General features: G+C 35.8%; 2 protein-coding genes across 4 annotated transcripts in view; one reads left to right on the top strand and one right to left on the bottom strand.

Annotated features, from left to right (window-relative positions):
• Window positions 1-1,669: 1,669 nt before the first annotated feature.
• LOC577234 (MORN repeat-containing protein 3) lies at window positions 1,670-6,751 on the bottom strand. Its single transcript, XM_777475.5, has 5 exons — window positions 6,233-6,751; window positions 5,118-5,272; window positions 4,251-4,410; window positions 2,589-2,773; window positions 1,670-2,032 (listed from the first exon to the last, which is right to left on the bottom strand). Exons 1-5 carry the CDS (start codon window positions 6,375-6,377, stop codon window positions 1,964-1,966), a joined length of 714 nt encoding a protein of 237 aa, XP_782568.2. The 5' UTR covers window positions 6,378-6,751; the 3' UTR covers window positions 1,670-1,963.
• Window positions 6,752-10,433: 3,682 nt separating this feature from the next.
• Window positions 10,434-25,366, top strand: part of LOC589102 — a 32,607-nt gene continuing 17,674 nt past the window's right edge. For 2 of the 3 annotated variants that reach the window (XM_030991786.1, XM_030991784.1), the window contains exons 1-8: window positions 10,434-10,590; window positions 13,982-14,742; window positions 17,409-17,459; window positions 18,729-18,823; window positions 21,553-21,907; window positions 22,436-22,570; window positions 24,141-24,191; window positions 24,679-24,780. In XM_030991786.1, the coding sequence (XP_030847646.1) occupies window positions 14,082-14,742; window positions 17,409-17,459; window positions 18,729-18,823; window positions 21,553-21,907; window positions 22,436-22,570; window positions 24,141-24,191; window positions 24,679-24,780 (1,450 nt within the window). In that variant the 5' untranslated portion in view covers window positions 10,434-10,590; window positions 13,982-14,081. The other variant, XM_030991785.1, reaches the window with a different exon arrangement.

Here is a 25,366-nt window from a genome sequence, read left to right as displayed (position 1 = left end):
CCGGTTAAAAAGGGGAAAATGTGTCACATCTCAACGATACCCCGTATACTAATGCTGTGAACGCAACGGACAGCATGCAGGTAGATGAAAGATAATTTTGAATTCCATTATTAAAGATGTTGGAAGAATTGGCTATAGCATTTGAGATGATCTTTGCTGTATGTTTATTTTACGTTGTACCTAATTACTTGTATGTTAAGCGCTTAGAAACATTAAGCGCTTTATAAATGTAATGTATTATTATTATTATTATCTTTAAAACATGTCAAATCTTAATGACCGAGATTCTGAACAGTCGACATCATAAGACTAATGAAATCTAAATGTCATGCTTCCTTGGAGGATAAAAAGCTAAATCAGCTCAAAGTCGTCAGTTTAATTGCCCCTAGTGTGATTGTCTACAATTTTGAAGCCAAATTTGCTTTAAATGCACTGAATTAAAAGTCTGGTTGTTTGTATAATGCTAATTATTAATTATAACCCAAATCAGGAAGATGATGTTTAGATTTCCATATCTGATGTACGGTAATTGACATTTCTTTGAAAGTCGGATCACAGGAGGATCGTGTAATTTGCGATGGGCTTTAGGGTGGTGGATATGTAACCAACTTATCTAGTTTTTAACTGCATTCATAATATTGCAGAAAGTTATGAGTAGATGTCCCACAACCATCAATTCCTTAGTGATATCCCGATGAATAAAAATAGAAAATAAAATATGCGTTGTCGTGCATTACCTTCTTTGGGTCTGCCATGTTTTGTGTGTTTGTTAATTTTCTAAATGTTCGTTATTTTTAGACAGTGAGGTTAATTTTTCTTGTTCATCACTTCTTTTGCTAGAAGGGAGGAATAATACCCAACTATAACGACTTCCTGTCAGCAAATACAGGTTTGATTGCTGTCAACATATTTGTAACTGTAGATTCAATCATTTAAATCTTAAAGTGTTTGTAAACTTGAGAACGTACGTCCCCCCCCCCCCCCTCTCTGTTTAAGTTTGGCCAGTTATGCTCCCCATAATTTCATTGTTTTGTTATTGTAATGCTCCATCAGTTACTCAAACTGACTGCACGAAAAAGTAAAATTTAACAAGAAAGAAAAATTATAGACAAGTGCAAATGTTGTATTGATATACTTCTTTATTACCGTTTTCTTAGAAAATAACAATTCATGTACACATGTATTACATATTTACACAAAAAAAATACACATATAATGTTCAGGAATACTTGTCAAGTTTAAAAAGAGAAATGTTTGTGTAGCTTCATCATAAACCTTCACACAGGTAGGGAAATGTGCATGGAAAGATCTGGATATAGAAGTACCACAAGCAAAAATTGTCATAAAACAACTTGAATGTATTACTTTTATAGCTCATTAAAATAAAGTCATAATTTCCGTCCTTGAACAGTCACATATTCTTCATGAGGTTATATTTTTTTCCTGGTGTGTTTCAAGTGTTCATACCCAGTACCGGTACTTTAAATAGGTTACATATAGGTTACATAACTTCATATCATGAACATATTCACTTTAATTTATCTCACTTTAGATGTTGAATTATAGTTCAAATAATTTTTCAAGGCCAGCTTAAATCTAAAGAATGTGAAATACATGTATATTGAAATATTTAAACAATCAAACTAGCTCAAAAACTCTTTCAAGTTCCAACAATCACAAATATCTGGAAAATTGTGCCAAGTTAATTTGATAGTTTTATTTGCTTCACAATATTATCTTTTTTATAATGCTTAAATATGAGATTAATTGACATCATAAAGCGTTCTGCTCTCGGTGGTAATAATTAAAATTGATATGATGAACACTGCACTGAAATAAGTTCCAATGCTAGACTACTGTATAAAAATGGTGAATTTCACATTCCTTTCACAGTATTAATTCAGTTCAAATGTTGCCTATATATATCCATGGCGAAGTTTGTATCAATATTGTATGTATAACCTCAATCGCTGTCTGGTAGAAACATATCTTCTGCTTCTTGGAGGACACCAATAGGATCTGCAAGTTTGATCTGAAATTTTAAAAAGATGATAGATAGAGAGAGAGAAAATGTTACCGGTATACACAACACATGTAAGTGTTAAAAGGGAATTCCACCCTGGTATAAAGTAGGCTAAAAACAAAATTATGAGAGAAATTGATCAATTTAACAAAAACTGATAAAGGATAACATGTGTAGAGAGTTATTGAGTTTAAAGGACATGATACATGTATATCACATACATGTAGTAGCAACTCTGTGAAAATGAAATATGTTTGTAAGTCTTCCATGATTTCCAAGTGTATAATTCAATTTGAATTATACTAGAATAGGCAAATATCTATTTGTCCAAGTACATTACATTCAATACCAAAGGCAGGGTAGTTGAAATTGTCTAGAGCACTCAAACAGATCAAGATCAATTGCAAAAATATGCTTATTCAATCCTTCTCTAGATAATTTATCTCTTTCTTCTCGATAAGAAAGAAGAAATAAATATAAAGCAAGTTTTAAATGTTTAAAAAAAATTGTATTTCCATTAAAAAGTATATCTAGTCCTCAATAAAAACAAAGAAAGTTATCCTACCTCAGCGATCGGATATTGAGTTGGGTCTGGGGCGCCCTCTCTGCCGAAGTCTACCATGGTACCGCACTTGGCGATGTCATTGACCCAGACGCCCTCGTAGACTTGACCCTTGTCCAAGTAAAAGAACTTCCCTGGACCATTCTTCTTATGATCCTTCCACATGCCCTCGTAACGATTCTCTGATGCTGAAGGGAATAAACCAGGATAATTTTTATAACCTACAGTGCTCTTAAAGCAAACATAATTGCAAAGATTTTCAAAAAATCATTAATTCATGACCAAATTTAATACCCTAGTGTATTGGGGGCAGAACTCAGGTACAAACTATGTAATATGACACTGTAATGTTTGCAATAGCTCTTCAAACGGAGATGCACAAGGCAATGGAAATTGTCTTAGGTTGATTTTCTGAAGAAAATATGAAACTAATATAAATAATTCATTTAAACTTTTAAAAAATTATAAATCAGATACCTTCACAAGAAAATGACAAAGTGACATCAATATTCAGTATTTCCGATTAAATCTATGTGTAGCTTTGAATAAAATTAATCAGTTTCTTCACATCTTGCTGAATTCCAACCCCAAAATCATGTTAATTTAACATTTTACTGCATGTACAATGTAGACCTTGAAGATGGGATCAAACCTACTCCCTTTCAAAATCCATCAAAAATTTAAATACAGTAAATAAATCATCTATCTCTTTCTCTTGATTTGATTGTAAGCATTGACAATCTACTCATAAGTGAACACGTACCTACATTTTATGAGATTGACTTCATTTATATATTAATTGCATTTGAAGACCTCTTTTCTTAGCAATGATTCATAATATTCCCTCAAAAACAGAAAAACATACAGTGTATAATATTTATTTGCTTTTGTTGTTTGTTATTGCCATTTTACAAAAACTTTGATTATCCAATGTTCATTTTCATAATAGGAAATTCTATATGAATTCAATTCTGATGCAATGGTATGTTTTGGCTCTTCTCATATTTTGTTCTCATCACAAAAACAGTAGTGACAGAAATATCAAAGTGTGTAAACATTTTTTTCCCAAAGAATACATTTATTGCCACCCTATATCTATCCCTGACCCACACATCCTGCCTAAACCTACATGTACTTCCCACATCCTCCCAATCATTTAAAGGACATATATCAGGGTCTAAACCATGTACCGGTGCATTCATCTATCAAAATGATCCAGGATTTTCTTGTGGGAGCACAATTGTGTCTGAAAATTATGTGACAAGCAAAATAAAAAGGGTAATCCTTTTCTTCCTGCTTTCTTCCTTGTCTTGTATTTTTATTTTTTATGAGGGGGGGGGGGGGGGGCATGTCCCCTATGCCCCATGGATCCAGCACTGATTGCATCACCTGATGTTAACTTTCCAGCAAATGGGACATTGTAAAAATACCCTAATTCCTATTGTTATGTTATGAAAAAATCAAATGGGGTCTTTTTCCCCCTTTTTTTATCTGGACTATAAATGCATTTAAGCAGTGCATGAGTAAAAAAACATTTGTAAAAAATGAATGGAAGAAACCCCACCCCAAAAAATTGTAAAAAATGAATGCATGCAAGAACCCCACCCTCTACATCAAATTATTATCCTAGAACCATGTCCAAATAACTAAACAAGGATAACATACCTAATCTGAGCATGCCCTGTCCATTCCTCTCATCATTGTACCACTCTCCCTCATACGTGCTTCCGTCTGCAAAGTACATCCTACCCCATCCACTGCGCTTATCTGCATACCATTCTCCTTCATAGTATTCTTCTGCTGTGTAGAAATGTGTTCCATAACCCTGAAGAGGATGGAAGAAAAATTATCATTCAATTTAAATGTATTTAAAAAAAATTATGTTTGCATTAAATTCTTATTTTCTTTTTCTTACTTCTGAGGCAACATTACTCATCATCACCTGATTAAAAGTATAAAACAAACAAATATATATATTTTAGATTTATACAGTCCATATTTAATATATTTTGATACAAGACTTAATCTAAAAGCAATTTTTATAAAAGAGATTTATATTTGGTTTGTAAATGCCACAAAATGGCAATTTGTTTATTAGTTGTTTCACACTTCATAATATCCTTAAATGCACATTTGGTAACAATGCTTGAGTTGTCCTGACATACATGTCATTCCTGTAAATACATAAATACATGTAAATACAATATTACTACAAACTGCACTCATTATATTCTCACCAGAATGAGATTCACAATTTGTAAGTAATATACCAGAATCAAATTCAGATTATCATACATTTGTAAAACAATTACATGAAAGTATGAACTTATTAAACTCCAACGTGTATAGAAAAACCAACTGTCTATAAAGACCTCAGTGCCCCCCCCCCCCATCAATACTTTTCACTGAAACCTGTATATATATGGCAACCTGCTTTTATTTTTTTCTTCTTCCCCTTAGCAGTCTTTTCTCCCTTGAGGACTATTCTTCCTTTTTCCCTTGAGCAGTCTTTTATAAAGGTTTCTCACTTACATGTCTCTTGTCATTTTTCCAGCCACCAGAGTAGATCCTTTTGTATCCTCCTCCCTCCACAGGGGTGCTTAATGTTCCAAACCCGTTCCTCTTTCCAACCTTCCAATCCCCATCGTACAGATTACCTAACTTCTTCCACTTGTAAGTTCCTTTGCCTGTTGAGAGAGCAACAAAGTTTCATTGCAATTATTAGTCACAAATTGGTTGAAGTAGTGAATAGAATAGAGAAGGAGGGGTAATTTTTTTCTCATTTGATATGTGAGCCTACAATACAGTTTATTCAGCTTTAATCATAGTAGGGGTCATACAAATTAAATTTCATACACAAAACAGATATTCATTTCTTTCTAGTAGAATCTATTCAATGTAGAATAGTATGGCTTGTATGGATCCATCTTCAATTGATATTTCTGAAGACACTTTGATACTCAGTGGGCCGTCATGAATAATATTTCATGACCATGATCATGAATAATGCATAATGCTTTAACATAGTCTACATCAGTACTTCTTCAGTGTACATGTACACATCACCAAAACATCATCAAAACTTGTATTGCTAAATAACTTACATTTAATACATGTATATGTACATGTTTACAGACTGGAACTGTTTACCAACATCCATAGGTAACAATATTACAAGACCCAACATTTTATGTGAAACGGCATTTTCAATAGCATTATTTTATGTTACACACACACCCAGTCCGACTCATTTCACTCCATTAAGAGTGTTGAGCTGTATAATTTCAGATTCAGATTTAGAACTTTGTATCAAAATCATCTAAAAATAATTTTTAAAGAGATACATGTGTTTATCTAGTTGTACTTAGATTGGAAGCAAATCATTGTCATAAATTAAGAGAAAAGTCATCACAGTGCTTTACCTTCAGACTGATCAGCCACATAAACTGCTTGAAATTTCACCTTTAACTAGTCTAAAAGTAAAAGACTAGACTAGGTCTAGAGTAAGATGATAAACAATTTATTAATTTTATTTTTACTGACAGTCTCACCACAGTCGCAACAAAAAATCTTGAAAATCAGATGTAGTACGGTAGACTAGTAGTCTAGTTAGTAGTACACATTTCATTTCCTGCTTTTAATCTCACCATGTTTTTTGTTGTCCAGCCATTCTCCAGTGTACTCGTCACCATTAACAGAATAAACCGTACTCCTGACACCCTTTTTCTGTGCCTTGTAATCCGAGTCATGCCACAGAGGTTGTGTCTTCCTTGGAACTTTTTGATACGGCATCTTTCCTGAGCTAAGATTATCCTTTCTATTGATGACGTTGTCACTGCTAGCTTGTGGGTGAACAAGTTTTACCTAGCTAGAGGGCCTACTGCGGTATATCCACGCCAGTGAACCTGGCTGGCGATAGGCTCAGCAATCCGATGGTGGGCGGCGGAGCTGGAGTTTAGTTTTGGCTCCACGTAAATCCGTCAAATTCCGACAACAGAATACCATCTAATTTGATACGAATCCCACACAAATGATGAATAATATCAGGTTCTAATTGTATGGATTGCCAGCTAAAATAAATGAAGTAAAGAGCTATTCAATTGATCTTATATATTGTCGGATTGTCTTCTCGTCGGAGGATTGTAACTACAGTGCCGTGCATTGTTTAGGTCAAAGGTTACACAGCTATGGTAACGCGCACCTGTACTGTCTTGGGTTTTCGCCATAGACGTTTTCGCATATAAGTTTTGGTTGATAGGCCCATCTCGATGTATAAATGAATTAAAAGCGGGGAACTCCCTGAAGACGGTCGCTGATCATGAAGGAAATAAAACTTTGAAAACGTAACTTTACTTTTTATCACATCATTCTAAGGAGGATGTTGTTACAGGATACGCCTACAAAAAACAAATCACTGAAGAAACTCTTCAAAGGATTTTTTTTCCTTTTTTCTAGATCACCCCCACCCCTCACTTAAAGTAAGAGTGACACAGACTGAATTCACTATTTCACTGCTATGCTATGAAATTCCTTTTGAATTACACATTCAGCTGATATTCGAGGGAAATTTGTACATTAACATGAAATTCTTATTATTCTTATTGAAAAAATAAACAGTTTCCTATACACGTTTATCTCTCTGATGACATATAGTATTAAAACAAAATTGCAATCGCGTCAACTGATGAATTTTGATGGCGTCGGGGGGGGGGGGGGGGGGACATCCGAGCCAACGGTGATTTATGTGATATACAAATTCAGCAAGAAAATCACTTTGGGGAACGGGGGCGATGCATCAGGAGTTTTATTCTCATTTTAGTAAATTGTATAATTCCGGTTTCGATGACAGTTTTGTATAAGATAGGCCCTATACTAGTATCTGGCGTACGCAGGGGGGGGGGGGGGTGGAGGACCCCCCCCCTCATTTTTGTTAAATAAAACAAAAATAATTATGCTAATGGGTGACCTAAAAATTTGCAATCCATGCCCCCCCCCCCCCGCCCCCGGTCTCGGCCATGAATTCGTATCAAACAAATTCTAAAACTTTGTTGGCATATTAAATTTTGTACTGACAGCCGGTCAAGAATTCTCAAAGTTGCGCAAAATTAAAAGTATAGCATATCGTTATATAATATTTATTGTTATTTTTATCTTATTAATTTATTTTTTTGTGAACAGAATTTAGCGTACTTTTCACAAATTAATGATGGCGCCATTAAAACTAAAACATCAACAACAATAAAATCAGCTTGGTACAAGCCAGTCGAGACGGGTACATTTCGATCGGTCGATCTGCTCATCTCTGATCTTTTTAGTAGTTCAGCGCCATCTTTTGACGAGTAGATGCACCATCCACAATTTAAATGGTAGACGCGGTGGGTAGTATAATAGAGGCATATGCTTCTAAAAAAAAAAACTCAGCCCTAACACTAACCCTAACCCTGACCCCAACCCCAACCCTAACCTAACCATTAATCATAATCCTAACCGTACCTGATCCACTCGGATGTATACTGTATGAAAATGGATACAAATCAGCTTTAGAAAGCGTATTTGATTTGATTTGATTTGATTTATTGGTTTCTGCATCTTTTTCTTTTTTTCATCATACCTTTTTTCATGAACATAATATGGTTTGATACTATATGTTAAGTGTATATAATTTTGTACTGATAATAAACGAAATTAAACAAATATATTGAATGTATAATTAACATATATTAGATGCAGAAGGGCTACAGAAATAAGCAAAGAAGCTTGACGTCTGCGGCCCGCAGCCCTCAACTTTAATAGATACAACAATAAAGATAAAAATAAAAAAGAGTGACTTGCAGAGAAGAAAAGGGAAGGGGGAGAAGGAGCGTTGGTAATAATACAATAAATCTCATACATCTGCTGATTGAATGCAGGTTCATTCATGAATGGATAAAGATAGTCTCTGAGACATTTGGGTCCGGTTCTTTGGAATAATGTAAATTGTAACCCATACAATGTTTCATTTGATAATACATTCAAGAGGCAATATAAGAAACGTTTAATTTGTTCATATTGATTACTTTTAATTTGTTAGATATCTCTTTTTTAATTATCTTGTGGAAGATACCATGCTGGGAGTGCTCTTATATATGTTTGTTTATATTCATGTTCTCATGTTCTCATATTTTATGTTTTTATTTAATTATTGTTTGTTCTATAAATGTTATAATAATAATAATAATAATGTAAAAACACACATAATTATACATAAACTACAGGTATACACACTCTAACGAGCCACAAACATAGCTTTCATTGACATTGTGTTCACCATTTTCCATTTATCCACTTATGTTTTTTAATGTATAGTCTGTCATTACCGAATTATATATTACGGTCTACTTTTCCACTTTCTTCACCTTGAAATGTCATTGTTTAATAATGTTTTTTTTATTGCCTATTGACTCTTCATATATATATTGTTTTAATTGATGTTGGAATTTTGAAATAAATGATTTGAATTGAAATGATTTGAATTGAATTTGAACGCCCCCGGTGCGCGCATATTTTTTTTACACAACTGTTTAGCCATTTTCGCGAAAAAATTCCAAGAAGTGCTCTGGTGAAAGAGTCTAGGTCGTCAGCGCACTGTGTGCAAGCACATACACCCAGGGAAGGGAAGATGATAGAAAGGGGAAAACACGGATAGTGGAGAGGATATGGAGAAGGAAAAACAAGGAAATACGTAAGGAAAGAGAAGAGGATAAGTCAAAGGAAGAACATAGAAATACATAATTGAAGAGCTAAGAGGATCATAGATCTAGACTAAGGAAAAACAGGGAAATACATAAAGAAGGAGAAAGGGAATCTATCATATTAAAACAAAGAACTAGATGCATGACGAAGGAGAAAAGGATAGATTGAAGGAGATACAAAGAAATACATAAAACAAAAGAGAAGAGGTTAGAATAAAAGAGAACAAAAGAAATACATAACGAAAGAGAACTGGGGGATATAGATTGAAGGGAATTAAAACAAAGTAAATTAACGAAGGAGAAAAAGGATAGATTGAAGATTTAAAAAAAATACATGGCAAAAGAGAAGAGGATAGATTGAAGGAGAACACAAAAATGCATAATGAAAGAGAAGAGAGGATAGATAACCCGAAACAAATAACGAGTATGTACACAAGTCATGTACAACTCCAGCAATCCAACAAAACTGCTAAGGGTAATGCTAGACTCTGTCTCTAGTCGTTTGTACAGTATATTTGACTGAAGTGGCTAAACAGTTGTGTAAAAAAAATATGCGCCCCCGGTGCAGTGAATCCTGAGACTATTACGTTTTTCCCCAGTTTGTCATATAGGCCTAAATGGTTAAAAATCAACAACCCGAAGTATAAAAAAAGGTACATGTTCAAGTATATTTAGATACTTACAGAATACAATTTTTTTTTTAAACATGGTCTACTTTTTGTACAAAAATGTTCGTGACGCCCATATACATGTAGCTTGATCGACTGAGGCTTCCCCCAATCAGGGAGGTGTCTTCCCACCTCCCTGCCCCAATTGACAACACTCAAATAGGTTTAATCAGGGAACTCACATGCCCTGGTTAATGAATACATCCACGGTTTCCATGCTAAACAAAACAAGTGGATTTAATTTTGTTGGTGATCGGTTTGAAGCATTAAACACATGTATGTATTAAAAATAGTATGTGTGTGTAAGTTTTCGCTTAGTGGCATGGCAGTAGATACGCAACTAAGTCATTTGGTATGTGGATTTAGTATTAGACCCATTACTATATCCGCCTAATTATTGCCTCATTTACAATGAAGTACACTGCACTGACTGACCGTGCGTAATTGGTCAGCTGATATCGATATCGCGATCAATTTGCATTAAATTTTCAAAGCGACGAAATTGTTTACGGATGCTTAGGAACACACGGATTCGTATTTTGATTTGAATTTAGAAAGATGGTGCAGTTTTCATTGTCAAACCACCAAGAGAATTAGAAATCAAATGTAAGTGTTTACACGAAATAACTTGTTGAGTTTATTTTCTGTATTTTAGTCTTATTTTCGTTTGACATAAACCATACACGGAATTTGGGAGTGCGACGATGTCTTGACTCTCTTGTGCTCAGTCCGAGTCGTTTCTTTCAACGTGAGTACCGGTACGTGTTGCTGCGCGCTGCAGCCTGTCAATAATCTAAAAATCAAAGAATTGTCGGAGGACTGTCTCAAAAGACACAAAATAACACCGATATTTTCTTTTACTCTTCCTCGAGCATGTTATAAACAAACGTCTACCTTTTAAACCTGTATTCCAGTAGTTTAATACTATGTGAGCCGATGACTGTGATATGTCGTGATGTTGTGATGAGAAGTTAGAATAGAAGTGTCTGAGTGAGTGTAGATCTAGGTCTACATGTACTACTACTAGACCTATGTAGATAAGTAGATTGTCAAGATCAGTTCTAATCTAGATCTAGATCTAATGACCAATTTTTCTAGTGTATTATAAATAAACTTGTTTTAATATTAATCAGTAGAACAAGAACAAATTAAGACATATGAAGAAAGTTGGTGTTGAAATGTTTCCTGCTATAAATAATGTACACAGGACTCTAGTCTAGAAGAATGTAACTTTCATTCCAATAACTTGTAATAATTTACATCTTCTAGCCTACATACATTGTACAGTACATGTAAAGACAAATGTTTCTTGATTCTCTTGAGCCCTCTTATGCAATTTTAATTTTATATACTAGAATTTAACAAAAGATGAACTCTTATAGATGATCTAAGTTATAATGTATGGTTCTGAGTAGACCGAAAACTTCAGTCTCTCTAATCGTCGGTTGTTCCACTGAGACTACGTCTGGCTCCACTAGACCTCCGATTATAGAGACTGAAGATTGTCCTATCGGGACTGTACGGAACCAATAGTTCGGTTCGGCAGGACCGCGATGAATGAGATATGCTACGAGATTTTCACTCTTTACATCCTCACACATGCAACAATATGACAATAATTAGAGTCTAATTAAAAATAACATATAGACTACATGTATATAGCTTATTTGACTTACGATAGCTTGCTCATTTAGATCCTAAATTAATGATTAATCCGAGAAAGTCTCGTCGTCAACATTATCCGTCTTGGTTTTAGTTGATGAATATTAATTTTTTCTTTTCGAACGTCCAATAGCTACCGTAGTACATACGAGTTGGCCCGGCTTGACCAACGAACTCCCACGAAACGAGTGCTCTGATTGGCCATTGGCTATGTTTTGGTAGGTGGACCCGGAAATATATCGGCCGCCGGGTAATATTTCGAATGCATGAACGTAAGTGCTTCGCGGTTCTGAGGAACAAATTGGATAATTCATATAAGTAAGTCCGAAAATTTCACATTCTATAATAGGTTAGCAAATTTTGAAAACTGTAATTAGGAGATATATAGACTGACCTAATTTACATCTGATTTAGAAATCAGGAAATTAGATCTAAATAAAGAAAATCGGGGGAGAAATGTCGGTAACGAAAAGCTTCTTCTTCTTATCGAGTCACTACACAAGTCCCGTCCAGTGGTCCACACAGGCTTTGGCACGGAAATTAACGGCTTCCAGGTCATCTTGGGTGCATGGCTCTGGCAGGAGTGGGCAGACTAGCAGGTGTTCCATTGTCTGTTCCTGGCCGCATTCACATGCCGTTTGTTCGTCTCCTAGACCCCACCTCTGCATTAGGACTCTGCATCGACCGTAGCCAGTTCTTAGGCGGTTGAGGCTAAGCCAGGTAGGCCAAGTCTCACTGGAGCCGGTTGCGAGGGATTCCTTCGGGCTGAGGGAGAGTTTATGTGGAGTTGTCTGAAGGTGGTTAGACCACAAAGTCATCCTTTGGTTGTGAGGGCTAGTATTAAGAGGCTCTACCGAGTGCAGAAAGCTGTGTCTGGATTTGAGCCGCTTGCCCACTGGCTGTTGTTCGAAGAGTGGGTGGAGTGGATTGTTTTCTTGTTTGTCCTTTTCTTTCTGGGACAAGACCAACCTTCTGACGTGTGGAGGGGCAATACCGCAGAGCAGGTAGATGTCTTCTACTTTAGTTGGCCTTAGGCATCCAGTGATCGCTCTGCAAGATGAATTTAGAGCTGGGTCAATCTTGGGTGCATGGGCCGACCTACTCCATACTGGTGATGCATACTCCGCAGCAGAGAAGCAAAGCGCGAGGGCTGTCGTCCGGATTGTTCTGGCATCAGTCCCCCAGTTGGTGTTGGCTAGCTTCTTGAGGATGCTGTTGCGGGCTCCAACTTTTGCCTTTGTGTTGGCGATGTGGTTCTTGTAGGTAAGGGAACGAAAAGCTGTTACGCTGTGGCTCTAATTTACCCCCACGGTACGAGATCTCTGGGTTGCCATCTGTATTGGGGAATGACAACAAATGTCAGTTTTATTAAAGAAATGACCCAAATCAGATGGTTATTGCTGTCTAGGTTCTGAGGTGAGGGCATTATTTAGTGAAATTTTGAATAGGTCTAGTCTAGTGATTAGTGAACATTTCAGAGTTGCTAAAAACATTTTGTAATTTTATAGATTGTGAAATACAAGAGTATTGTTGCTACCTTAAAGCATTTAATCAAAAATGTGCAAATCGTTACCTATTTTGCACAACTACATTGCTGCCGCTACATTTGTCATACTGCATTTTTGCTGCTCTCTTCAGAAGGAAAAAAGTTATGTCTTTATTATTTCATGCATTCTGCACAGAGCAAAGCACAGAGTCAACTTTACACATGAAAATGAAAATTACAATTTGGACAGCAAAATATGGTAATACTTTTCTTAAGAAAAAACATAAACAACAAAGACATACAGTGTATGTAGAAGAGTAAGAACACACTTTCACACAGCACACAGTCACACACATACAAAGTAATTTTGGTAGTGTTTCATAGAGCTGTCATATCGTTTTATGAGATTTATTTATTTCTGGTATACCAAGTATTATTGAACAAGAGTGCCAACACAGCCTTATCATTTCCTGCATTTGCCTTTATGACATGATTAAGCAACAATTTAATTGCTATATTCTCAGATATTCACCTATTTCGCTAACCCCTTGTCTTTCTATCCATCCCCCCCCCCCCTCTCTCTCTCTCTCTCTCTCCCTCTCTCTCTCTCTCTCTCTCTCTCTCTCTGTGTTTCTCTCTCTGTCTCTCACCACCTGTTTTGTCATTCTTCCAGCCCTCTCTCGATGTACTGCAGTCTGACTAATTTGTCTTTCTCCCTCTCTCCCTCCCTTTCTACTTGGCTGCTTTATCTCTTCCTCTCTCACTACCTGATCGCTCTGTTAGTGTTTGTTATGTTTTCATGAAGATCGAGTCACTTATTACGCAAGTTCTGTCCATTGCTTTTTCCAGGTACATTACGACGGTGGTCTCTCCACAGCTGCACTAAACCATGTGAACCGTCCTGTCTACTGCAATACCTTGTGTTAGGATTAGTCCTCTATAATCCATCATGTTTGGCTGGAAGAAAAAGAAGAAGGAAAACAAAAAGGACACTTCGTCATCGTCCTCCGGAGGATTCTCATCACTTAACAACCTCCTCAAGGGTTCGCCCAAAGCAAAGAAGGGGAACAAGAATGGCAAAACTGATATCCTCAGCGACAGTCAGACATTGGGGAGTAACTCCCCACACTCAGTCACAGACCGAGCCCCTGTGGCAAACTCTCTCACCTCGCTCGTCTCTAACGGCTCAGCATCTCCATCCCCAAGCAACAACTCCAACCAGATTACGTCCCAGTTTGTGCAATCCTTGCCACCCCCAGAGTACTCGCTGCGTGTGCCTCCAGACCATAGCCGCCTGACATCACAGACCAGTAAGTCCGATCACCCCTCCTTGCGTGCCACCTACACCCCACCTCCTGGATACGGGGTCCCGAAGCAGGGTGGTCGTCCAGGATCCTCTGCGTCCGAAATATCTAATGTTTCCAGACTAACTGCCCCCAGTGCTGAAGGAATAGATGTGGACTTTGCTGGTGCAGCAGAATCAAATGATGTTTCAAGGAGAGCAGACAGGAGCAGTCATCCGTCCAAACCTCTTGAGGATTGGTCTGAAGGGGAGATTCTTCAATGGTTGAATGACAGTGACCTGGAGTACTTTGCTGATATCTTTCAAGGTATTCATACTTTTGTCTTTTTACAATGTACACAAATTATTAAGTTTTTGGTGTAGTACTTTGTGGTTCATATCATTTCTGTGTTCGGGGTCCTGTAGGGCTGGAACAAGTTGGCCGTCTGGTGTCATCTGCGTATGAAATATTCAATGCATAACCGATGTGTCCACGAATAGCACTAATGTCCTTTGGCAAGACATTTATCTACATTTGCCACTCTCCACCCAGGTGTTTAATGGGTACTGGCAGGAAGGAATTCCTCGAATGTTGCGAGCACTGATACAGAAACCTAGCAGAGCCGGGGTAATATTGTAGCGCCTTGAGCACCTTACGTGGTGGATATGTTTGAAATATCTTTACAACAAAAAGACCAACATACAGTCTTAATATTTGAGGAAACAATGAAGTTGCATTTATCATCGAATATGAACCTTGATAATGAACTTCTTGCAGGCAGTAGGGTATTAAAAGTAGATGATGTACATGTAGGGGTCATTCCAAGTTTCCAACGCACATGTATGTGCATGTTACTCATTTTCAATCATTTCAGGTTTAGCAACTTACATTTTGTACTTACCCTCTTAATTCTTAAATGAGGACACACTCTGAACAAAATCAACAGATTCTGATGCACAATTTAAAAACTGAAAACATCTTTTCTTTAACAAAACAATAAATAGTCACTTTAATATATACAGTACATGTTTGTTCATGTATTGGAATGTACCAACTATTTGTGTGTTATATTCACAAATTGCATGCATGTACATTGTATTTTGTCTGTCTCGTTGGCTTCCGTTTCCTAACCTAATACTAATACTTTAAGTCTCAGAAGCTCAGCTTTAGAGCATGTGTCATGGTGGAGATATTAAAAGAAAAAGATTTGTAATGGTTTATACGACAAATGATTTTTATCATCTGAAGGATTTTCAAGTGATAGTCAAAGTGATCAGATTATACATCGATCTATCCTGAAATACTTGTTACAAGCACATAAGAATGTTTTAAAGGGATCGTTTAACAATGTTAAATCTGAGATACACGGCCCTACATGTTATCAGTGTTTGTGATATGGTGTAATATTGAAGCCCTAAAAAAAATTCGCTTCAAAATGATCAAGAAGTGCCTCAAAAAAGTAAAAATCTTTGAGTGACCGGTTTTACCATACTCATTTTCCCCAATAGACTGTAGTGTTATGAAAACCGTCAGGCGAACGGTTTTCAAAATTTGTAATTCCAATCATAAATATCTTGATAATCAGACAGGCGATCGGCTTGTAAAAGTCATGGGTTTCCTGACTGACCTAAAGTTTTATATTTATCATTGCATCATGAGCTAAATCCAGAATTTTGTTTCAGAATCTGAGACAAAGTTACCGGATCCCTTTAAGATAATGATTATCAATGACATATATTGAAGTGAGAAATTTACTTTTATTTGTTATTATTATTATTTCTTCTTTTAAGTGTGTTAACAATGACTAACCATGCAGGGAGAATTGAAGTCACTGTGTTTTCTTAGTCATTTTGCTATTTATGCAAAATGTACCTTGATAATGTGTCATGCAATATGCATTGAATGTCGATATTAAAAGACTGTGCAATACATTGATTATATTGTAGCGGAAAGTAAGTAGAATATATTTGATTTCTTTAGTTAAATGTACTTGTCCCATGGGCAAGTATTTGAATGTTTTTTTTCTCTATGGTATGGCATAGGAGATAGATTGAAAAAAATTGTTTTCCAATGCAAAGATGTTGTAGATAATTAGTTGTAATCATATTATAAGATTCATTGACATACTGTACATGTATGTACATGTATATGCCTAGAGTCTGAAGATGGTTATTTGAAATCAGCTTTCATGTATATTGTATGCTGTAGTACTAAAGATTGTTCAGATACAATTTGAGTTACTTGACCTTGTAATTTTTGCAAAGTACCAGCAAATTTCAGTGAACCCTTCTTTTCCTCCTACATGTACTCTTGTATGCCCCCCCCCCCCTCCCCCTCCTCCCCACATTGAGCAGCTATGATTACAGTTACCTTTTTAAGTCAGTGCAAGTTATAATGACCTAAATCTTTTTGTACCCATGGGTTTACTGTAATTCAGGTCATTGAATTTTTCTGCCCAGGTTTACCCTATTTTTCAATTTCCAGGTCAGGTAATCCTTCACCTTTTGCATTGAAGCCTTACAGAAGTAAATGAGATACTTCCCAAATCAATTATTTCTTGTTGTAATTGCCATGCTCGTGAATTTTGCTGTATGGAAGTCATTTCTTAACTGGGTGTACAACAAAATTATTTGTTTGTACATAGTCTAGATTTAATTACATACTTTAGTTTTGGATTTTGATTATCAGTGTATGCCAGCCTTATACATGTATCTATAAATTCAGTAGAAGACTTCCCTCTCTCCACCTCCCTCCACCTCTCTTTTTCTCTTTGTGTATTCTGAGCACTCTCTTTCAGAATATTTTTAATGTTTCTAATACAATAAGTGTTCATGGTGTGTGTTGTTTTTTGTTTTTTTGGGGGGTGGTTTTTTTTAAATTTTTTTTAAGGGGGTGGTTTCTTTTTTTTTAATTTTAAGGGGGATTTTTTCTTGTTTACCTAATTTTCTTAGAATCTCATTCCGTATTTTGTTTCCCATTAATTCATGTTATAGGTTGTGATATTGATGGAGATTATATATCCCAAGTAACTGAAAATGATCTTGGTAAGTATTGAGATTACTTTTACATTGTGTTTTCCTTCATACTCTTATTAAAAAGTATGCTTTCTTCTACTTGATTTTAAGTATTTCCTAAATGTTTTCCTTTTTTGTTCTTTAAATATTTTTCTCTTTAAGACAGACCTCAATTGATTTTCTTCCGATTTCATAACAACTTTTGGCTGGCTGATGTAGTGAAATTCATCAAATATATATATTTGGGAAGAATTTAGAATTATAGGATTGGTAAATCGTGTAGATGAAGGTTATTCATACATGTATATTAACATTGTTTTTTTTTTTCTTAATTTATTTCATTGAATCATGAAAATTTGCATTAAGAAATAAATGAAAGTTCCTCAAAGTTCACTAATTGGGACAAACAAAGGCAAAGTCATGACTCAGAAGAAATATACATGTAAGTGATCTTGGTATTGACTATTTTTAAGAATTCTCATATGGGGTGTAAGAATGAATAATTGGAAAGGAAATGTTAAGGAGGAGCAGGAAACTATACTCTTATTAGAGTAAATCTAATTATTGTAAATATTGTTTGTTAAACATGGATTTATTAGTAATAAGGCCTTGATAAACAAAAACTCCAGAAACAAATTTTAATGAGAACAGCTTATTATCTGACAGGTCTGATAGATGCCTGTTTGATGATTGTTATTTATAGCAAAGTGCTGTTAATCTGTTTTCATACTTTATTTTAACTACTTATGGATTTTATTAATCTTTGATTTATTTAACCTTTGATTTATTTAACCTTTTTGTTCTTCAACTGTTTTTTTATTGTAAGCCTATCAAGTTATATGCACCCTGTTTCACACACTTTCCATTCCTCTTTTTTCATCTTTGAATATTTTTAGTTTTTAGATTATATATATAATCAGTTCATACAATGCAGTGATTTTGTTATTCTCTTGTAGATCAAGATTCAAAACAAGAATATTATAAATTTTGAATTCCGTCATAAAATGTTTTCAATGAGTGACTGATATAAAGTAGGAAAAATATACCCAAAATTTTGCTTTACTTTATATGAAGCATATTTATTGGTAAGTCAGCATTGACCATGTAGTGCATGTACATGTAAAGATATCTGCCAGTATTTTGTTCTTTTATTTTGCCAGCACTTTTACTTCTGCTTTACCCTTCAAATATGATAGGAAATATTGTACATACCAGTTGTAGATAATGTGAATTAAATATGAAGTACATGTATTCAGCATCCATTTATTATTTTGATTTGTTCATTCCCTATTTTTTCAGTTGACTTGGAAGTTGAGGAAGGTGACCTCAGAAAACAACTCTTGAGAGAAATCACAAACCTCAAGCAAGAGCTTTTGCAAGATTCAAATGCTCAGGTAACCTTTGTTGTGCAAATATGTGTAGTGGGATAAATAAGAACAAGAATAGTGTTTTGAGTCTTGACATAAATGTATGACGGATAAAACAAGGAAAGGGCCTGCTTCGTTACTTTGTAATATGTCATAAGATTTCAACATTTTGATCCAATTCTGGTTGCTCATTTGTTCTCTTCTTTTTTTCTTCTTTTTTTTCTTTTTCTTCCTCCTTCATCTTGCTCTTCATCTTCTTCTGTTTTGTCTGTTTAAAAAAAAAAAAAAATTGTTTATATGATATCAGATTCCTACTACTAGCCCTTGTTTATACGCTGACAGACTATCATAGTGATTCTAGTCATGGTTTACACATTTAAGCAGAGAATAGTGTACTTCCTTGTTCTAACAACAAGTCCTTCTAAAGAGTAGATGCAAAGAGCAAGATTGTAAGAGAAGATGTTGTGTGAAAGGAAGTATAAGAATTCAGAAGCTTTGTCCTTGATTTAACCAAATTCCTCTTGAAAGAAAGCCTTCCTCAATCATCACTGTTATCCTCATTCTCACACATGCTTGATGCAAGCTTTAATTAAAGGTGCAATTTTACATTAAGGCATACATTAAGCTGCATTTACACTGCAAGCAAAAATCATCAACATTTCTCACATTCTGTTGTTTTTTCGGCAAACACAACAAAAAACTGAAATTGAAAAATCCAGCTCTGGAGTGTGTATTTTTTTTAAACGCAGGCAGAAATTTTACTGATTTATGCAGAGTAAATAATTAATGCCTGCTCTCTAAAAATCTTCGGATGATTCTGTTCTTTGGTGACGTGACTCTCCTCGCTTTTGTGCAATTGCATGCTGAGCAGTGACAAGACGTGCATGCGCACTACTCACCAAAGAAGCAGAATATAAACATACAAATGTGTTTTTAACGGGTTTTCCCCAGTAGTGTAAATGGCAGTAAAAAAAAATTCAATAATTTTTCTAAATGGTGTTTTGGCTGTGTAAATGGGCCTTTTGCCGTGGAAGCAATATTGAAATTTGTATCTATTTTTGCCTTTTTGGGAGTATATTTTTTGTTAAGTACTGTTGCAAGGTTGAAGGAAACTTGTTCATTGTTTTGTAAGGTCAAATTTCATGTCAGTTACATTGACTTTTCTAGAAGAATAAGAACAAATCTATTCATACTGTGATTCAACTATCTCAAAATTATCATCACTGTTGAAGGAGTGATTTTGAAAGAAAGTCAGTGAGTTTATCCTTTTTCCCTTAGCTTTGTGGAAAGACCTATTATTATAATTCAAATTAAACTATACCCTTCATGTACTGGTAAATGGAAATGACTTTTAGAAAGAACTGGCTAAAGCTCATTCTCAAAAGTATATTGTAGAATAAATTGTGTTTTTTTTTTTACTAATAAATTGCAAACGTCTACAAAAGATTGCTTAAAAATCCCATCAACTGAAATGCTCCATCATACATTAAAGGATTGATCAGCCTGATTTAGATGTACTTTGTCTATCATATTCATGTGGCAAATATTGTTTAGTTGTAGTCCAGAAGATTCAATCTACATGTAGATTTGCTGTATTCATTTACAATAATGTTTCCTAATTTAAACCAGAACTGCATGCTCCTTTAAATAAGTCAATATCTAATGTCTCTTTACTAATCGGTTGACATTGGCAGACAGCGAATGAATCATGTATCATAGATTACTGGGATTGTCATCTTTAGGCCCGGCCTAAGCAGTCTCTATGACAGGGGTTCTTAAAAGCAAGGTATTTTTAGTCCACTGCCTTGTCATGAATGTCATATTCTTAGCCATATCTAATTAAAGGAAAGGGATTAGAGATGAGTGTACATGTGCATGCACTTGTGTTGATGGATAAGGGCTCTAAATGGATGGAGCTCCAAACTTCTTTTGAAGGGATCAGTGTGTGGCTCTTGATCTCTCAAATCTGTTTCATTTTGTAATGTCTTTCACTGTTTAAATGCCTCTATCTGTCTCTGACTCCTTCTGTATCTTTCTCTATCTCTCTACCTCTCTTATTCTGTTTGTCTATCTCTTACTTCTTTTTGCCCCCCCCCCAACCCCGTCTCTCTCTCTCTCTCCCTGTTTATGTCCCTCTCTCTCTCTCTCTTTCTCTGTTTATGTCCCTCTCTCCCATGATCTCTGTCTCTGTTTAGTTCTCTCACTAATTTGTGCATTTACTCTATCTTTCTTTTCTCTTTTCCTACTTATTTCATATCTTATTTTCATTCCTTGGTCTTAACACCCCCCCCCCCTTCTCTCAGTCTCTCATTTCTGCCCTGACATGTTTTTTTTTAACCTGTGTAAGGATTATATTCTAGTATGCACAGGTAGAAATGTCTACCAAAACTATGTTTTTTTTACCTCTTCTAGCTTCATGGGATATTGATAATCCCATCTTTAATAAACTTATCATGACGTTCTCACCTTTCAAACAAATGTATTTACCTCTATCTGTCTCTGACTCCTTCTGTATCTTTCTCTGTCTCTCTACCTCTCTTATTCTGTTTGTCTATCTCTTACATCTTTTTGCCCCCCCCCCCACCCCCCCCCCCCCCTCTCTCTCTCTCTCTCTCTCTCTCTCTCTCCCTGTTTATGTCCCTCTCTCTCTCTCTCTCAAGGATCATACCAAAAATGTAACATATATACTTTTTCACTATCATGTTGTAGATCATCTATAGATTTTATAACTTATGATGTGCATTTATTGTTTATAGGAAGCTGAACCAAGTGAAGAAGAAGATGAATCTAGCTCAGTACACTTCGGTGACACATCCGATGAGGATGATCTCTTCCCAGACCTTCCCAAATCACCTTCGCTGTCGGCCCTCAAGAGCGGCCCTAAACCCTCCATGACGTCGTCCGTCAAAGACAAAGCTCCTGATAGACAGAACGATGGGAAGGAGGAGGATGGAGAAAAGAAGGAGAAAGTGAAGGAGCAGAGGAAACGACAGGACAGTGACTTGTCGTCCATTTTGAGTGGAGGCTCTGTGAAGTCATCAGGGTCGGGCAGTGGACTGAGCCGAGGTCAACTCTCTGATGATAGAGGGAGCAAGACAAATTCATCTTTCGGTAAGTCCTTAAGTTTTATCCAGTCAAATTGCCGAACTAACTCTATACCGACTGATAATATTCAAAGTCTTGGCTACACAGAATAATGTACCGGTAATACTTTATTCTGGTGTCATCTCATCACTTTGACTTTATTGTGATTCTTTTCTTCGTATTCACTGTTTTGAGTTGATGATTGTCTTCATAAAAGTAACAATCTTTTTCAAAATAAAAAACATCCTTTTTAGATGAAAAACAAAATTATGTTACTCAAATCACTTTTTGTCTGCATCCCATAGTTCAATCACTTCTCAACCCTATTTCTAACAGATCAAATTTCACTAAATCAAAATGAATTGCAAAGCAATTCTATAAAAAAATCGTAGCAAACAAATTGAACATTACCTTTTTTATAACATAACTTAACGTTGGATTGTTGAGTTCACTTACTTAACAGTTTTCGTAACATTGCATTTTTCTTCTGAAAGTTCATTCTTCCATTTTCATTTATTTTTCTTTCTTATCCTTCCTTAAATTAATCTGTAACAGAAGCAAGCCCGGAGCATACGATTCCACTATCAAACCTGCCATTCAGCAAGAAGAAAGTGTCTAAATGGACTGAGAGAGATATCATACATTGGTTGGATTCCATACACCTGGGGCATCTAGCTCAAAACTTCATTGGTAAGTTAGTGCAATAAAGCCATGTTTACACATTAGGCCGACTTCATCAGCTCGAAATTGCCAAATAACCCGCTATTTTAACTATCCCGATCACAAATTATCCAGCACATTTGTGTTTTCATCAGCCCGCAGTTGCAATAAGCGGGAAATTTTTGTCCAATACAATAATCCCAAGATATCTTGGGCTAGTATGCAAAATATCCTGCTATTTGTCCGGTGCGTCCTTACCAGCACTAAGACTCACACTATGCACGAGCTGATGAAGATGCGATTTGTAACTTTGGGCAAATTTCCCAAATCAGAAATAGAGGGCTATTTGGCAATCTCAAGCTGGTGAAGACATACAAGTACCTATGGTGTGATGATATTATACCTCGGTCGAATTCCAACCGACCAGAAGATCAAAAGCTTTTATGGTATTAAGTTTCCACAGTGATAAGGTATGAATACATAAGTATAAGATTTGAAAACGGAATCACTTCTTAATTGTTGGCATACGATTTATTAACCTATGACAAGTAGTGCAAAATTTTGTTTCCACATCAATAGTGCAAAGCAAAACAAAGAGTAAGGTGTGAAAACTGGATAAGACACTTCTTTACCTCATTTAAACTAACTCCATCTATCTTTAAAGGAAACTAGCTTCAAACTTTCTTGGTAAGTTTCCACACTAATAGTGCATAGCAAAACAAATGTAAGACGTGGAATCGAAAGAAGACACTGTGAATATTTATAAGTTGGCTTCAATTCACCTTAGGTATCTAGTGCCAAATTTGTTAGTAAACGGCTTGCATCAGATTTTGTTGTTAGGTTGTCAAAATAGAAGTGCATGACAGGCAAAATTGGTATAATTGATTAATATGTGCTGGACAGTAGTTCTTGTAACCAGCAGAGAAACATACCTAAGGTGTATACAGAGAGAGAGAGAGGGAGGGGGAGGGATAGAAAATGGGGGAGGGGTTGAGACAGAAGGGGGATGCAATTTTCAAAAGAGAAAACATTAAAGTGTCATATTCAAACTACATGTAGACACTTTTTCATTGGATTCCATCCATCTGGGGTATCTTGGCCAAAATTGTCACATTTTAGTTGTCAAAGCAAGAAAGCTCAACATATGGCAAACATTTAAAAGAAACCTTTAGTTATATTTTATTTTGCAAGGGCATTTACCTCGGTCTCTGTTAGTGTTTTGATAAGTTGCCATAATAATAAGTAAGCTCAGTGTAGACTGGATTCTATCCAACTTTGTCATCAAGCTCAAAGTCATCTTGCAAAGTTACAGAGAAAATCTCACTCGTTCTCTGTTTTATCTCTCTGTGTCTATCTCTCTCCCTTGCTCTCCCTTCCCCCACTTTTCCCTCTCCCTCTTTCTCCCCTCCCCCACATTTCTCTCTCCCTCTTTCTCCCCCCCCCCTCTTTCTCCCCCCCCCCCCCCTCTTTCTCCCCATCCCCCTCTCTCTCTCTATCTCTCTCCCCCTCTCTCTCTCTTTTTCTCTCTTTCTCACTCTTTCTCACTGTCTCCTTTTCTGTCTTGACTTTTTAATTCCCACCCACACATCCTCTTTTATAGATCATGATATAACTGGCAAAGAGCTGATGGAAATTGATATGTCCTTGCTTGGTGAGTAATTCTAGTCTAAATTGGAACAATTAGTTTTTGGCATTTGTCCTATTAAAGTGAACTTTCTTTTAATTATTCGTGTTATGTGATCCTTCAAATAATATATCAAATCCTTCAAATATATCCCATTGTTTGTTATTCATCATTGATATAAATTACATTGAGGGCTTCCCAAGTTTTGATATCCTTACCTTCTCTCGAAAACGAATGGTGAAAAATAAGCAGACCTTGTCACCGTCTTATGAAGGTTTGATATTAATTGCATTATTTGTGATTGATATCAATTGGAACTGTGTTATAAGAGATAAAGGACTGCAATCTTGGGATTGTTAAGAGGATTTGTGATTCTCTTTAGTACAAGATTTTCTTTTAATTAACACCCCCCCCCCCATGTTAGTGTTTCTAAAATGTTCAGATCCTTCAGTTCTTTTCAGTACAAGAGTTGATTATTAATGTTATTTTTTTAATTCTCCCTACTTCTCTGCAGATGAGATGGATATAGATTCCTCACTGGAGAGAGAGAAAATCTTGTCAACCTTGTATGACTTGACCAACCCTTCTTCCACGACTGCTAGAGAAGATGTTCTGAGTAAGTTGAACATGATATCTTTGCTAGTGGGTGATATTTCACGCTGAACCATCCATCTCCCAAGATGCAACCCGCACTTGATGGCAGAGCCCTCACAACTGCTGCTCCAAAACTGCGGAATAACCTACCCATATCTCGTTTTAACCAACAACCTGTCAATACCTTCAAAAAATATCTAAAAACTCACCTCTTCTGTTAACAATATAACTGTAAAGTGCATTTGACCACGTATATGAAAAATGCGCTATATAAATACATTATTATTACTATTATATCATCATATTATACATGTAGCTAAAACAAGGATCGGGTCATAACCGTTCTTGACTCCTTGAATATTCTAATTGTAATTGTAAAAATTAAGAAAATTATTGGTTAATGGTTAACAACATTGAAGAGCTAATTGAAAAATCAAATAATCTTTAGCTTGTATTAGGCAAGCGAACAACTACTTTATGTAATAATCTTTTTACAAAAATACCATTTTGTCACAAAGTCAACGCAAGCAAGTCTGGACCTATTTGGAGTACCCTTTTGTTACAAAGAAGAAAAACATTCTCACAAATTAAAAATATTGTAGCAGTTG

Source organism: Strongylocentrotus purpuratus, unplaced genomic scaffold (assembly GCF_000002235.5).
Source record: "Strongylocentrotus purpuratus isolate Spur 01 unplaced genomic scaffold, Spur_5.0 spur5_scaffold_2, whole genome shotgun sequence".
NCBI classification, from domain to species: Eukaryota; Metazoa; Echinodermata; class Echinoidea; order Camarodonta; family Strongylocentrotidae; genus Strongylocentrotus; species Strongylocentrotus purpuratus.
Note: the sequence above shows the minus strand (reverse complement) of the source record. Positions and strands in the feature narration are given on the sequence as shown.

Bases quoted from the DNA above. Each gene is read 5' to 3' on its own strand.
- LOC577234 (XM_777475.5), bottom strand. From the start codon at position 6,377: ATGCCGTATCAAAAAGTTCCAAGGAAGACACAACCTCTGTGGCATGAC. The intron at 2,774-4,250 runs GTATGTTATCCT...TATTCCCTTCAG, and splicing joins ACAGGGCATGCTCAGATTAG to CATCAGAGAATCGTTACGAG. The intron at 2,033-2,588 runs GTAGGATAACTT...TTAAAATTTCAG, and splicing joins CTCAATATCCGATCGCTGAG to ATCAAACTTGCAGATCCTAT.